Source organism: Salmo salar, chromosome 14 (genome assembly GCF_965601325.2).
Source record: "Salmo salar chromosome 14, fSalSal1, whole genome shotgun sequence".
NCBI lineage: Eukaryota > Metazoa > Chordata > Actinopteri > Salmoniformes > Salmonidae > Salmo > Salmo salar.
This window is the reverse complement of record NC_138304.1, coordinates 94985001-95000873: the sequence shown is the minus strand read 5'-3', so window position 1 is coordinate 95000873 and position 15873 is coordinate 94985001. Positions and strand designations below refer to the sequence as shown.

Here is a 15873-nt window from a genome sequence, read left to right as displayed (position 1 = left end):
TAAATAGGGGCATTACTTTGTCCCAGAATATAAAATACAATTCTATATGAAAGCCCCATAAAGCATTCCCTGGTGCATTTCTCCTAGGGAATGTTTAAACAGTGTCTAATATTTATTTTTGTGTGATTTCAATTTATTCTTTATGCTATAGTATGCTTTATTTCAGTTTAACCTGTAGTTGTTGGCTCTTCAAAAGTAAAAGATTATATTCCTGCTTAAGTTCAGAAATGTAATTTTCTTCTTTACCTAGTACATTTTTTATTGGCTTTTTCTAAGATAGAAATGAAAATCGAAGAATAATTCATTACTAACTCAGATTGAACTTTTGCATAGTATGAGATTATCGTTCCCCTAATGTACCCCATAAAGCATTCCAAATGATGTTGGGGGACGGCTTTTCTCTGTGCTGTATGTCTACAACTGTTATGGTAAAGTTTTTTTTTTACGTATGTAATACATTTCGGGACTTGAAGATGCGCTCTGTTCATTATCCATAATTATTCTCTGACTATAAGTGCATTTTCTGTTGGTGTAATTAAGCATGATACAGGAGAATGATCCGATATCACTATATCATGGATTTTATAACCCAGTATATTGTTGTGAGCATTTTTGGAATAAACTTTTATGAAGAGCTTTTTAAACTTTGAGAAGAAAAAGAGTAGTCTTTTTTGTAGTTGGGGATAATAATCTCCAGGTGCCTGTAAAATATTTGTAGTAATGAACACTCTTTGGAAGTTACTTGAATTTCCATGTGCTTTTTTGTTGCTATGCCTGTCTAACTGGCTGAATGCTTGATTCACGTCATCTGCTAAAATAATAGTTCCTGTCTGGGTTTGATACAGTGCATTCAGAAAGTATTCAGACCTCTTGGCTTTTTCCACATTTTGTTACGTTACATCCTTATTCTAAAATGGATTAAATAATGTTTCCCTCATCAATCTACACACAATACCCCATAATGACAAAACAAAAACAGGTTTTCAGGAAATTTAGCAAAAAAACTTAACAAAAGCTGAAGTATAACATTTACATAAGTATTCGAACCCTTTACTCTGTAGTTTGTTGAAGCACCTTTGGCAGCAATTTCAGCCTTGAGGCTTCTTGGGTATGATGCTACAAGCTTGGCACAGCTGTATTTGGGGAGTTTCTCCCATTGTTCTCTGCAGATCCTCTCAAGGTCTGTCAGGTTGGATGGGGAGCGTCGCCGCACAGCTATTTTCAGGTCCCTCCAGAGATGTTCAACTGGGTTCAAGTCCGGGCTCTGGCTGGGCCATTCAAGGACATTCAGAGACTTGTCCCGAAGCCACTCCTGCGTTGTCTTGGCTCTGTGCTTACGGTTGTTGTCCTGTTGGAAGGTGAACCTTCACCCCAGTCTGAGCCCCTGAACGCTCTGGAGCAAGACCCTGCCGCTGAAATACATCCCCACAGCATGATGCTGCCACCACCATGCTTCACTGTAGGGATGGTGCCAGGTTTTCTCCAGACGTGACACTTGGCATTCAGGCCAAGGAGCTCAATATTGGTTTCATCAGACCAGAGAATCTTGTTTCTCATGGTCTGAGAGTCCTTTAGGTGTCCTTTGGCAAACTTCAAGCGGGCTGTCATGTGGCTTTTACTGAGGACTGGCTTCTGTCTGGCCACTCTACCATAAAGGCCTGATTGGTGGAGTGCTGCAGGGATGGTTGTCCTTCTGGAAGGTTCTCCCATCTCCACAGAGGAACTCTAGAGCTCTGTCAGAGTTACAATCGGGTTCTTGGTCACCTCCCTGACCAAGCCCCTTCTCCCCCGATTGCTCAGTTTGGCAAAGGCGGCCAGCTCTAGGAAGAATCTTGGGTGGTTCCAAACTTCTTCCATTTAAGAATGATGGATGCAACTGTGTTCTTGGGGAACTTCAATGTGGCAGACATTTTTTGGCGTTGTCATTATAGGGCATTGTGTGTAGATTGATGAAGAAAAAAGTAATTTAATCCATTTTAGAATAAGGCTGTAACGAAACAAAATGTGGAAAAAGTCCACGGCTCTGAATACTTTCCAAATGCACTGTAGCTTCAATTCTATCTAAAAACACTAGGTTTGCCACTGGGGGGGATATACAATGAAAGTTATGTGTATTTATCCCCATGTAAGGAACAATTCAAAGTTAGAAAACGTACCTCTTGGTCCGTGTGCTGGGATTAAAGTGTGTATTCTTGTTTATCAGGATGCCTACACTTCTGCTGCTACTACAGTAGGTGCAGCATAGACCTTTCCAAACCAGCTTCTCTTTAAATATTACATTTCTCCTTTTTTGAAGTGTAGAACTTGCAGGAAAAACACATCACCTGACAATCTCTTTAAATGTTCAAGAACCTGGTGCTTTTTTTACACATTCCATGTAATCATTTGGATTGTGTTAGCCTTGTATAGAATCAAAGTTAACCTTGTCTGTTCTGTCCTTCTTTGAAGAACCAGATAAAACCTTTTAGCAGACACGTCATATGAGGGCGGTTGACATCCGATGGATATGGAAAAGTCCTAGTGTGAATACAGTTATTGTATAGATTACATATATGAAACATGAGAACATGTAGGAACATTTAGGCTGAGCAAACATTTAACAGAGAACACACATGAAACATAAAGCAAGTACTTATTTGTACTTTGAGGCACTGTGCCTTTTTAGGGCTTTTAGCTCCTACTCTTCCCCTAATATACCACAAATCTGTGGATTATATCATAAATACATTGAAGAAAGACTGCCACTTAAATACTGTGGTCAGTTTGTAATACCTTGTGAATTAAATTAAGTATAGTGGCTGGTGGGGCTCTACTTGGGGTGAGTGGGTCCACCGAGAGACCGAAGTGAGATGAGTGGAGACACCACACATACTTCAGGGAAGTGTCTGATGCCCTGCCACCTCCCCCGTCCTGATCCATCGGACAGAGCCAATCTCCCACCAATAACCATCATTGGGTCTTAACCATAATGGCAAACAAGGAACAATAAAGACTTGACATCCTCTCCTAATTTGGCCAGAACTCTTATTCATTTTAGAGCATTTTACTGCCTCTGATCTGGCGGACTTACTAAACACAAATTATTTGTTTTAAAATGAAGTCTGAGTGTTGGAATGTGCCCCTGGCTATCCGTAATTAATAAAACACAAAACTGGTGTCATCTGGTTTGCTTAATATAAGGAATTTCAAATTATTTATACTTTTACTTATTTTAGCAATTACATTTACTTGTGATACTTAAGTATATTTAAAACCAAATACTTTTAGACGTTTACTCAAGTAGTATTTTACTGGGTGACTTTCACTTTTACTTGAGTCATTTTCTGTTAAGGTATCTTTACTTTTACTCAAGTATGACAATTGGGTATTTTTTCCACGCCCACACACACATCCATAGAACAGTGATTGACATAAAGTACACGCTATATTTCCCCCTTTGTACTGTCTTTCAGTGTCCATGTAGCCCATTGGCATTGGCTACTTCTATCATTACTTCACAGAGAAGAACAGCTTCTTGGGGAAAGTAGAGTATAGATTGCATTGGGGGGAGAGGGAAAGAATATTGTCTCAATTTACGATAAGCTGGCCTTTGGCATCACTGTGATTATATATTTTTCCTGCTTTGTGCTCAGTGCAGGTCTCCTCCTTCAACTGGAAAGGTTTCTTGCAGCTTGTTTAGGGCTTCGTTGGCACTGATTCATTCCATCCTTTGCCATTTCTTCCATACCTGTTCCTGTATTCAATATTCTCATGTTGTTTCATCTCATTCTGTTTTCTTGCTGGTCCAATTCAACTTCTAGTTTTCAAATGACACATTTTGTTGTCTTGTTCATTCATGCGCAAACCTTGTATATGCATGTCTGACACAATAGCCTCTACCTTCTTTTCGAGCGAATCTACTTTAAAAAAAAAAGTTTGTAGCAGTTTGTTTGTTTTGGTGAGCGTTGAGAGTATTTTAGCTTTGTTTTCCTGGAAATCCTTTAGGTGTTAATTACTCTTGTTTGCGTCTCCAAGTTGCTCCTGATCTTTTCCTCTGGGGGAAGCCATGGCTTGTTGGATTTGTGCAGCCAAGCCTCTTTACCAACTGATTGGTTCGCTGTCGTACATAACTGACTGCTCACTCTCTTACAGTTGCTGGGGATATATTGATTAAGCAATTTTAAGAGGCTTAATTTAAGCTTTGTTGTCTGGTTTCTACATACTGTATAACCACAGTTTCTACATACTGTATAACCACAGTTTCTACATACTGTATAACCACAGTTTCTACATACTGTATAACCACAGTCACTACATACTGTATAACCATAGTCTCTACATACTGTATAACCATAGTGTCTAAATACTGTATAACCACAGTTTCTACATACTGTATAACCACAGTTTCTACATATTGTATAACCACAGTTTTGTCGGTACGAAATAGAGCTACTCACATCCCATGCGTCTTATCGGTACGCGCATGCACCTCCTGCACACCTTTACAGCAACTGGATAGGTGTGTACAGGACAGTCACTGCTGAGTGTGTGTGTGTGTGTGTGTGTGTGTGTGTGTGTGTGTGTGTGTGTGTGTGTGTGTGTGTGTGTGTGTGTGTGTGTGTGTGTGTGTGTGTGTGTGTGTGTGTGTGTGTGTGTGTGTGTGTGTGGGTGCTCCTGGGGTCTCACCTGGTATTCCCGGGGGTCCTGGTTGGCCAGCATGTGGTTTACCAGGATCTCCTCTGTCTCCCTTCGCTCCTCTCTTTCCTGAAAGAGAGAAAGATGGAGGGATGGAGAGGGGCCAGTGGTATTAATCTGTTATATTACTCTTTGAGTGATCAGTGTCTCTTTTTATCTGGAAAGTCACCAATTTCAGTTTCTACCTTTCAGTCCGGTGTTGCCGATCTGTCCGGAGGCTCCAAACATGCCAGGGATGCCGCGGGCGCCAGTGAGGCCGTGTGGGCCCTGAGCACCGGGAGCTCCTGGGGGTCCGGGAGGACCAGGGGGACCCATGACACCGGCTCCACCCAGTACGGCACGCTTAGCGCTCACCGCTACAGCCGCCAGACGCTCTGGAGGAGGAGGATAGAGGATGTATATTAGCTATAGTACGTATACAGTCAATGTTTTACCTGGATACAGTAGACTCAAGTAGATTTATAATGTTGTGATCTCTTACCTTGCAGCATCTTCAGAACCACCTCAATGATGTGCTGGTCTGATGCATCCCGTCCCTGTAGAGGAGCAAGGAGAGGGAGAGAGAGGGAAAGATGGATGATATGATAGTAGATGTAAGATGGAGGAAAGGAATATAGAGGAGAGGAAGGAAAAAACCAACCAATCATCAAGCAATCAGTCAGTCAGTCAGTCAGTCAGTCAGTCAGTCAGTCAGTCAGTCAGTCAGTCAGTCAGTCAGTCAGTCACTAGCATTCTCTATTGAGTGTAACCACACCACTATCTCACTAATCTGTGTTGTTATGTCAAAGCTGGTTAGGACTCACTGCTGCCCCCACAATGCCTGGCATGCCTGGTACTCCTCTCTCCCCATTGAGGCCGCGAGGCCCGGGCAGTCCTCCTGGTCCCTGGTCTCCTGGTTTGCCTGAGTCTCCTGTGAGGCCATTGAACCCTGTCTCTCCCCTCACTCCTTGCTGTGGAGGAAAGAGTGGCAGATGAGACCCAAAATGACAACACTGTTTGATAGATTAGCATGAACTAGCTTCAACTAGCTTCAACTAACTTAGAGTTGGTTCAACTAAATTCTACTAGTTTCAAATAGCTTAGACTAGCTTCAACTATCTTCTACTAGCATTGACTAGCTTCAAATAGCATTAACTAGCTTCGACTAGTTTCAACTAGCTTTAACTAGCTTCAACTAGCATTGACTATCTTCAACAGGCTTCCACTAGCTTTGAATAGATTCAGCTAGTTTCAAGTTGCTTATATTAGTTTTGATTAGCTTCAACCAGCTTTGATTCGTTTTGACTATCTTCGACTAGCTTTGACTAGCTTCAGCTAGCTTCGACTAGCTTCCATCTACTATGAATTAAGTGTGATTGGGAGTAACCCCAGTGATGTACTTACCTGTCCTTTGGGTCCAGGCTCACCACCCAAACCCTGCCGGAGGAGGACAGACAGACAGACAGACAGACAGACAGACAGACAGACAGACAGACAGACAGACAGACAGACAGACAGACAGACAGACAGACAGACAGACAGACAGACAGACAGACAGACAGACAGACAGACAGACAGACAGACAGACAGACAGACAGACAGACAGACAGACAGACAGACAGACAGAAAGGTCAGTCCAATCCAGTCTGAAATCCTAACTGTGTAATACAGTTAGGAAGGTAGAAATTTCCCCTTAGACTCAATCTTTCCTCTTCCAGAATATGGCATCCCCCTTTATGATGCCTTTTCTCCCTCGTCCCATCCTGATAAAGCCACTCACCTTCTCTCCTTTCTCCCCAGCCAAGCCTTCTACACCAGGATCACCCTGAAAGAGGAGAGAGTGAGAGAGAAAAAATTATTGATCATCGGCTATTACAAAGATTGCCTATTCCAATTGCATCATACAGGAGTCATTATGGATACTTCATTATGCGGCTATGGCATTGGTTTAAATCACAGGCTTACTGCTACTCACAAAGTCTCCCTTCGCCCCAACTTTTCCTTGGAATCCCTGTGTAAAGAAAAATTAGTCACACAGTAAATACAGTCAAATACATAATACATTATAATAAAGAGCAAGGTCAATATATTGATCCAGCTAAGGACTGCAGGAGACACAGCACACAGTAAGAAAGATGTAGTTTCATCTAAAGACATGGGAGATGCCGACTCTAGTACTATCATTTATATTGCTAAGGCTCTGTGTGGGACAACGGCAGCATCTTTATGAGGCTGGAGGATTTGTGGGTCAGCACTGCCACCAACAGGCAATTTGGGTAACTGCATGATCACATGTGTATGATATCGACAGGAATGCATCCTCATTGTGGCTTCGACGTTCATCATTAAAACGAACACACACATGCACTCGCACGGACACACACAAACAATATGTCTCGATACAGACACATCCGTAAACTTACAGATGCAAGAGCACACACATATATTTTACACACAGGTACACACAAAGATTAAGAGTATTTTTCACAGACACACACGCGCGCGCACATGCGCACGCACACACACACACACACACACACACACACACACACCTTGTCTCCCTTGGTTCCTGAGATGCCTTGAGCCCCTGGGACGCCCATAGGCCCTCTCATACCCTTGTTGCCCTGCAGACACACAACAACACTTAGATTATTGTCCTGGCTAGATGTGTGTTTACTTGTTATTTTAAAAGTGATCTCCTGTCAGGAACCGAAGTTAGAGAACCACAGATTTAGCCAAAAGTACATGTTTCTGCTGAGATGTGCAGAAGTAACTTACAGCCTTGCCGACAATACCCTGTGGCCCTACAGCTCCCCTCTGGCCTCTGTCACCCTGAGGGAGAGAGAACGAGAGAGACAGAGAGAGAGAGAGAGAGAGAGAGAGAGAGAGAGAGGAGAGAGAGAGAGAGAGAGAGAGAGAGAGAGAGAGAGAGAGAGAGAGAGAGAGAGGGGGAGAGAGAGGGGGAGAGAGAGGGGGAGAGAGAGAGAGAGGGAGACGGAGAGACGGAGAGACAGAGAGACAGAGAGACAGAGAGGGGGAGTGAGAATGTGAGGATGTGAAACTCTGAATGAACTTTTATTTAGAAATGTAATGTTTTTGATGGATTCAAAAACTCCATAGCACTTGTTATAGTGATGATGACTTGTTATAGTGATGGGAGAAGATACCTTAGGTCCAGGAACGCCCTCCATACCAGCTTCACCAGGAAGACCAGGCTCACCCTGAGAGAGAAAGAGAGAGAGACCCCAATAACTACCGTGGGATATGCGTCAACAGCAACCTTGGGAAAATCTTCTGCATTATTATTAGCAGCAGACTTGTACATTTCATCAGTGAAAACAATGTACTGAGCAAATGCCAAATTGGCTTTTTACCAAATTATCGTATGACAGATCACATATGCACCCTGCACACCCTAACTGACAAACAAACAAACCAAAACAAAGTCTTCTCATGCTTTGTTGACTTCAAAAAAGCCTTTGACTCAATTTTGCATGTGGGTCTGCAATACAAATTGATGGAAAGTGGTGTTGGGGGAAAAACAAACAACATAAAATCCATGTACACAAACAAGTCCGCGGTTAAAATTGGCAAAAAAACACACACATTTCTTTCCACAAGGCCGTGGGGTGAGACAGGGATGCAGCTTAAGCCCCACACTCTTCAACACATATATCAACGAATTGGCGCGGGCACCAGAATAGTCTGCAGCACCCAGCCTCACCCTACTAGAATCTGAAGTCAAATGTCTACTGTTTGCTGATGATCTGGCGCTTCTGTCACCAACCAAGGAGGGCCTACAGCAGCACCTAGATCTTCTGCACAGATTCTGCCAGACCTGGGCCCTGACAGTAAATCTCAGTATGACCAAAATAATGGTGTTACAAAAAAGGTCCAGTCGCCAGGACCACAAATACAAATTCCATCTAGACACCATTGCCCTAGAGCACACAAAAAAACTATACATACCTTGGCCTAAACATCAGCGCCACAGGTAACTTCCACAAAGCTGTGAACGATCTGAGACACAAGGCATGAAGGGCCTTCTATGCCATCAAAAGGAACAGAAAATTTGACATACCAATTAGGATCGGGCTAAAAATACTTGAATTAGTCATAGAACCCATTGCCCTTTATGGTTGTGACATCTGGGGTCCGCTCAACAACAAAGAATTCACAAAATGGACAAACATCAAATTGAGACTCTGCATGTAGATTCTGCAAACACATCCTCTGTGTACAACGTAAAGCACCAAATAATGCATGCAGAGCAGAATTAGGTCGATACCCGCTAATTATCAAAATCCAGAAAATAGACGTTAAATTCTACAACTACCTAAAAGGAAGCGATTCCCAAACCTTCCACAACAAAGCCATCACCTACAGAGAGATGAACATGGAGAAGAGTCCCTTAAGCAAGCTGGTCCTAGGGCTCTGTTCACAAACACAAACACACCCCACAGAGCCCCAGGACAGCAACACAATTAGACCCAACCAAATCATGAGAAACAAAAAGATAATTACTTGACACATTGGAAATAATTCCCCCAAAAAACAGATCAAGTTAGAATGCTATTTTACCCTAAACAGAGAGAACACAGTGGCAGAATACCTGACCACAGTGACTGACCCTAACTTACGGAAATCTTTGACTATGTACAGACTCAGTGAGCATAGCCTTGCTATTGAGAAAGGCCGCAGGGGGCAGACCTGGCTCTCAAGAGAAGACAGGCTATGTGCACACTGCCCACAAAATGAGGTGGAAACTGAGCTGCACCTCCTAACCTCCTGCCAAATGTATGACCATATTAGAGACACATATTTCCCTCAGATTACACAGATCCACAAAGCAACACATCTGCCACACTGATCCTCAACACTGGAGCTCCCCAGCAGTGCGTGCTCAGTCCTTTCCTGTACTCCCTGTTCACCAACAACTGCATGGCCAGGCACGACTCCATCATTAAGTTTGCAGATGACACAACAGTGGTAGGCCTGATCACCGACAACGACGAGACAGCCTATAGGGAGGAGGTCAGAGACCTGGCTGGGTGGTGCTAGAATAACAACCTATCCCACAACGTAACCAAGATGAGATTGAAGTCCACAATCATAACCAAGGAGATGATTGTGGACTACAGGAAAAGGAGGACCAAGCACGCCCCCATTCTCATCGACGGGGCTGTAGTGGAGCAGGTTGAGAGCTTCAAGTTCCTTGGTGTCCACATCAACAACAAACTAGAACGCTCCAAACACACCAAGACAGTCGTGAAGAGCCTATTCCCCCTCAGGTCCTGAGATCCTCAAACGTTCTACAGCTGCAACATCGAGATCATCCTGACCGGTTGCATCACTGCCTGGTACGGCAATTGCTCGGCCTCTGACCGCAAGGCACTACAGAGGTGATAAAGGAATTTATATGTTTAAAGTAATGACTAAAGAATTCCACCCTGAAACATATTTAATGGTGTGAAATGTATTAGAATAATAAGACTATAATCCATTAATGTTTGTTTGGGACAAGTTAAGAGGGAGAAGTGTATGGTTGAGAAAACAGAGGACAACTGAACTACACATGACCTGGTTATAACTCTGAAAAAGTTGACAACAGGAAAGAGGGCCCTTCCAAGGCCTCTCTAATCTAGGGAGGAGAGAAACGGCGAGAAACTGCCAAGGCTGGTAGAAAAGTGATAAAACTGTGTGTGTGTGTGTGTGTGTGTGTGTGTGTGTGTGTGTGTGTGTGTGTGTGTGTGTGTGTGTGTGTGTGTGTGTGTGTGTGTGTGTGTGTGTGTGTGTGTGTGTGAGGTGGGGGTGGGAGTTATAAAATGACTGTGTTTGCATTTTTGACTTCAGAACGTTCTCTGAATATAGAACGAACCTATTGCAGACTGGGGGCTTTGTCTAATTCTTCATTAACCAGGGTCTTACAAACTTCTGGGAATTGGTCAAAGCTATAGTGATAGTTGAGTTCAACCATTGGGATAAAAATTCTCATGACAAGAGGGTTAGGGTTAGGGTTAGGGTTAAGGTTAGGGTTAGGGTTACTGGGTCACTGGTGCTAAGCTTCCTGCCATCCAGGACCTCTACCCCAGGCGGTGTCAGAGGAAGGCCCTAAAAATTGTCAAAGACCCCAGCCACCCCAGTCATAGACTGTTCTCTCCTCTACCACATGGCAAGCAGTACCAGAGTGCCAAGTCTAGGACAAAAAGGCTTCTCAACAGTTTTAACCCCCAAGCCATAAGACTCCTGAACAAGTTATCAAATGGCTACCCGGACTATTTGCGTTGTGTGCCTCCCCAATCCCTCTTTTCACGCTGCTACTACTCTCTGTTTATCATGTATGCTTAGCCACTTTAACTATAGATTCATGTACATACTACCTCAATTGGGCCGACCAACCAGTGCTCCCGCACATTGGCTAACCGGGCTATCTGCATTGTGTCCCGCCACCCACCACCCGCCAACCCCTCTTTTACACTACTGCTACTCTCTGTTCATCATATATGCATAGTCACTTTAACCATACCTACATGTACATACTACCTCAATCAGCCTGACTAACCGCTGTCTGTATGTAGCCTCGCTACTTTTATAGCCTCGCTACTGTATATAGCCTGTCTTTTTACTGTTGTTTTATTTCTTTACTTACCTATTGTTCACCTAATACCTTTTTGCACTATTGGTTAGAGCCTGTAAGTAAGCATTTCACACTGTATTCGGCGCATGTGACAAATAAACTTTTATTTGATTTGAATTAGAAAACAAATGCAATTTTTAAACTCCCATATCTACTGGGTGAAATACCACAGTGCGCCATCACAGCAGCAAGATTTGTGACCTGTTGCCACAAGAAAAGGTCAACCAGTGAAGAACAAACACCATTTTCAATACAACCCATATTTATTCTTATTTATTTTCTCTTTTGTACTTTAACCAGTTGCACATCATTACAACACTGTATATATACATAATATGACGTTTGAAATGACTTTATTCTTTTGGAACTTCTGTGAGTCTAAAGTTAACCATTCATTTTTCTTGTTTATTTCACTTGTGTTTATTATCTACTTCAGTTGCTTTGGCAATGTTAACATATGTTTCCCATGCCAATAAATCCCCTTGAATTAAATTGAATTGAGAGAGAGGTTAACAACAGTCACAATAACAATCTGTAGTCTGGTGTGTGGGAAACAAACATACACTACATATGGGCAGGTGGCCTACCTGAGGTCCTGGGGCACCAGACATTCCAACATGACCTCTGGGACCAGGCTCTCCCTGAAAGTAAGTCAATTAAGAACAAATTCTTATTTACAATGATGGCCTAGGAACAGTGGGTTAACTGCCTTGTTCAGGGGCAGAACAATAGATGTTTACCTTGTGTCCAACGCTCTAACCACTAGGCTACCTGCCGTTATCAGTTGAGGGAGTAGCTTCCTTTGTCTTAGTTTGTGTTTTAGTTTGTATTGTTCTGAAGCAGTAGGACAAAGAAACAGGGGGAGACGGTCACAGCCTTACCTTGCCTCCAGGTCCACCCTTGGTTCCGGGGCTGCCAGGCAAACCCTATGAGAGAGACAAGGCCAAAGAGTAGGTCAAAGGTCAAATAAAGGACTTCTAAGTGACCCCTTATTCTATGTTTCTACTTTACACGTGACTGTCTTAAAGGTTTTCATGTACATGTAGCTAGCTGTGTAGTGAGGATACAGCCTCGTTATCTCACTAATCTGCATTCACAGGGAGCACCTGGTCTGCCTGGAGACAATGGACAATGTGGTACAAAGGTAAGAGTCACTGCTGTGTGTGTGTGTGCGTGTGTGCGTGCGTGCGTGCGTGCGTGTGTGCGTGTGTGTGTGCGTGTGCGTGTGTGCGTGCGTGTGTGCGTGTGTGTGCGTGCGTGTGCGTGTGTGTTGCTAAGTAGGTGATAAACTAAGTGCCAGTGTTAAAAGTGTGGCTGTATTAATGTCACAATTTGATCGTGTGTATTATTGAAATCCCACTCTCATTACCTTTCTCTCTCTCTCTCTCTCTCTCACACAGACACACACACACACACACACACACACCACACAGCACACCCACCACCACCACCGCACACACACCACGCACACACGCACACACACGTGTTATGAGGAATTGCCCACTGGTGGAGAGAAGCAACAATTTCAAGGTGGTTTAAATTCCAAAATGGCTTGAGTCTAAGGGTCAAGCTGGACACTTGCCCAGAAAACACACACACACACACACACACACACACACACACACACACACACACACACACACACACACACACACACACACACACACACACACACACACGTAATTCACAGCAAAACGTTGTTCTTTCTGTTTTTTGGAGTTCTGTGTAGGTGGGGGGTGATTTATGGGGGTGAGAAGACTCACCCTTTGCGTGTTCTGGGTGACAATAAGGGTTTAGAGCTTGTTTACATGGACTACCTGAGGTTAATCTCTCTCTCTCTCTCTTTCTCTCTCTCTCTCTCTCTCTCACATAATCATAAATAATGATGGGATAATTGTAGTGGATATTAGATGGTGGTCTCTCTCTCTCTTTCTCTCACAATCACACAGCAATGTATGCACACTCACACACGCACACACACGCGTGCGTACACACACAAACAGTTGATACTAAATGTGTTACTAACTGCTGTTCCCTGGTGACCGGGACCACCAGGCCTCCCAGCCTGCCCTGGGGCACCCTGCAGAAAAAGGAAGAAGAAGAGATTTATCATTATCATCACTATCATCAACACCACCATAATCACAATCAACATCATCCTCATCATCATCATCACTATTATCAACATCATCATCACTATCACCACTATCATCATCATCATCATCATCATCATCATCACTATCACCACTATCATCATCACTATCATCATTATCATCAACACCACCATCATCACTTTTATCATCATCATCATCATCATCACTATTATCAACATCATCATCATCAACATCATTATCATCATCATCACTATCATTATCATCAACATTATCATCGGCATCATTATCATCAACATCATTATCATCATCACTTTCATCATTATCATCAACACCACCATCATCACTTTTATCATCAACATTATCATCATCATTATCATCATCACTTTCATCATTATCATCCACACCACTATCATCATCAACAGTATCATCATCACTATCATCACTATGATAAACAGCATTATCATCATCATCATCCTCACTATCATCATCCCCATCACCATCATCCCCATTAATCCAGGTAGGATTCAGGGACAGGTGCATAGATTAAATATACGCCAGGCCTTACCTTGATTCCAGGGATGCCAGGAGTGCCATCCTTTCCGTCGATACCAGGCAGACCCTGAAACACCAGACATGAGTTAACATGATACTGTATGACTAACCATATCTCCAACACTGTTATTACTACACAGTAGAGATGTGTGTAGTAACAGAAGATACCAGACCATAGTGTGAACAGTAGACTGTGTTATATTGTAGTAATAGCAGATACCAGACCATAGTGTGAACAGTAGACTGTGTTATATTGTAGTAATAGCAGATACCAGACCATAGTGTGAACAGTAGACTGTGTTATATTGTAGTAATAGCAGATACCAGACCATAGTGTGAACAGTAGACTGTGTTATATTGTAGTAATAGCAGATACCAGACCATAGTGTGAACAGTAGACTGTTTATATCGTAGTAATAGCAGATACCAGACCATAGTGTGAACAGTAGACTGTGTTATATTGTAGTAATAGCAGATACCAGACCATAGTGTGAACAGTAGACTGTGTTATATTGTAGTAATAGCAGATACCAGACCATAGTGTGAACAGTAGACTGTGTTATATTGTAGTAATAGCAGATACCAGACCATAGTGTGAACAGTAAACTGTTTATATCGTAGTAATAGAAGTTAACAGACCATAGTGTGATTATAGAAGTGTGAAGTTAGTTTGTTCACTCACGTTCTCTCCCTTCTTGCCAACAGCGCCTTGTGGGCCCTTGATACCTCGACCACCCTGTAAGAAACATCATTATCTTCATCATCGTCATCATCAACAACACCTCTATCACAATCATCATCATCCGTGTGATTAAGTTAGACACTGAGGAGAAGATGGATAGCTGTTAGGTAAAATACTCACTAAATCTCCTTTCTCCCCAGCCTCTCCAGGTGGTCCCTGAGGTCCCTCCTCACCCTACAGAGGAGAGACAAACACTTCTGATCAGATTGATCAATTAGACCCATCAACTCACAATGGCAAATATCAGTCTCCTGGATACTTACTGGGGGTCCGGGTTGGCCAACTGGTCCATTGATGCCCTTGTAACCACGAGGGCCCTGCGAGAGACAGGAAATGAGAATTAGTCACTTCCTGCTCATTAGCATTTCAGGAAGTAGATGAAAGGCAATTAATGGTAATAAATGGCTAGTCACTTGTGTGTGTCTACTCTTACAAGAAACTAAGTTACAATACAGCCTACATAGTTCCACAGGGTTTGGTAGACTGTGTCTGAAGGTAGACTGTGTCTGAAGGTAGTCTGTGTTCTGAAGGTAGTCTGTGTTCTGAAGGTAGTCTGTGTCTGAAGGTAGTCTGTGTTCTGAAGGTAGTCTGTGTTCTGTAGGTAGACTGTGTTCTGAAGGTAGTCTGTGTTCTGAAGGTAGTCTGTGTCTGAAGGTAGACTGTGTCTGAAGGTAGACTGTGTCTGAAGGTAGACTGTGTCTGAAGGTAGACTGTGTTCTGAAGGTAGTCTGTGTTCTGAAGGTAGTCTGTGTCTGAAGGTAGACTGTGTCTGAAGGTAGACTGTGTCTGAAGGTAGACTGTGTCTGAAGGTAGTCTGTGTCTGAAGGTAGACTGTCTGTGTCTGAAGGTAGACTGTGTCTGAAGGTAGACTGTGTCTGAAGGTAGTCTGTGCTCTGAAGGTAGACTGTGTCTGAAGGTAGACTGTGTTCTGAAGGTAGTCTGTGTTCTGAAGGTAGTCTGTGTCTGAAGGTAGACTGTGTCTGAAGGTAGACTGTGTCTGAAGGTAGTCTGTCTCTGAAGGTAGTCTGTGTCTGAAGGTAGACTGTGTCTGAAGGTAGACTGTCTGTGAAGGTAGACTGTGTCTGAAGGTAGACTGTGTCTGAAGGTAGTCTGTGTTCTGAAGGTAGTCTGTGTTCTGAAGGTAGACTGTGTTCTGAAGGTAGACTATGTCTGAA

At 43.1% G+C, this 15873-nt stretch overlaps 1 protein-coding gene across 1 annotated transcript in view; it reads right to left on the bottom strand.

The window, feature by feature from the left end:
- The window catches only part of LOC106570512 (uncharacterized), a 37752-nt gene that overhangs the window by 5799 nt on the left and 16080 nt on the right, over nucleotides 1–15873 (bottom strand). Inside the window, exons 15-31 of the mRNA XM_014142930.3 lie at nucleotides 14962–15015; nucleotides 14819–14872; nucleotides 14639–14692; nucleotides 13970–14023; nucleotides 13317–13370; nucleotides 12172–12216; nucleotides 11878–11931; nucleotides 7821–7874; nucleotides 7432–7485; nucleotides 7206–7277; nucleotides 6629–6664; nucleotides 6434–6478; nucleotides 6058–6090; nucleotides 5478–5624; nucleotides 5156–5210; nucleotides 4860–5048; nucleotides 4666–4743 (exon numbers count right to left, since the gene is read on the bottom strand). Coding sequence (XP_013998405.2) covers nucleotides 4666–4743; nucleotides 4860–5048; nucleotides 5156–5210; nucleotides 5478–5624; nucleotides 6058–6090; nucleotides 6434–6478; nucleotides 6629–6664; nucleotides 7206–7277; nucleotides 7432–7485; nucleotides 7821–7874; nucleotides 11878–11931; nucleotides 12172–12216; nucleotides 13317–13370; nucleotides 13970–14023; nucleotides 14639–14692; nucleotides 14819–14872; nucleotides 14962–15015 — 1132 coding nt within the window. The remainder of the gene's footprint in view (nucleotides 1–4665; nucleotides 4744–4859; nucleotides 5049–5155; nucleotides 5211–5477; nucleotides 5625–6057; nucleotides 6091–6433; nucleotides 6479–6628; nucleotides 6665–7205; nucleotides 7278–7431; nucleotides 7486–7820; nucleotides 7875–11877; nucleotides 11932–12171; nucleotides 12217–13316; nucleotides 13371–13969; nucleotides 14024–14638; nucleotides 14693–14818; nucleotides 14873–14961; nucleotides 15016–15873) is intronic.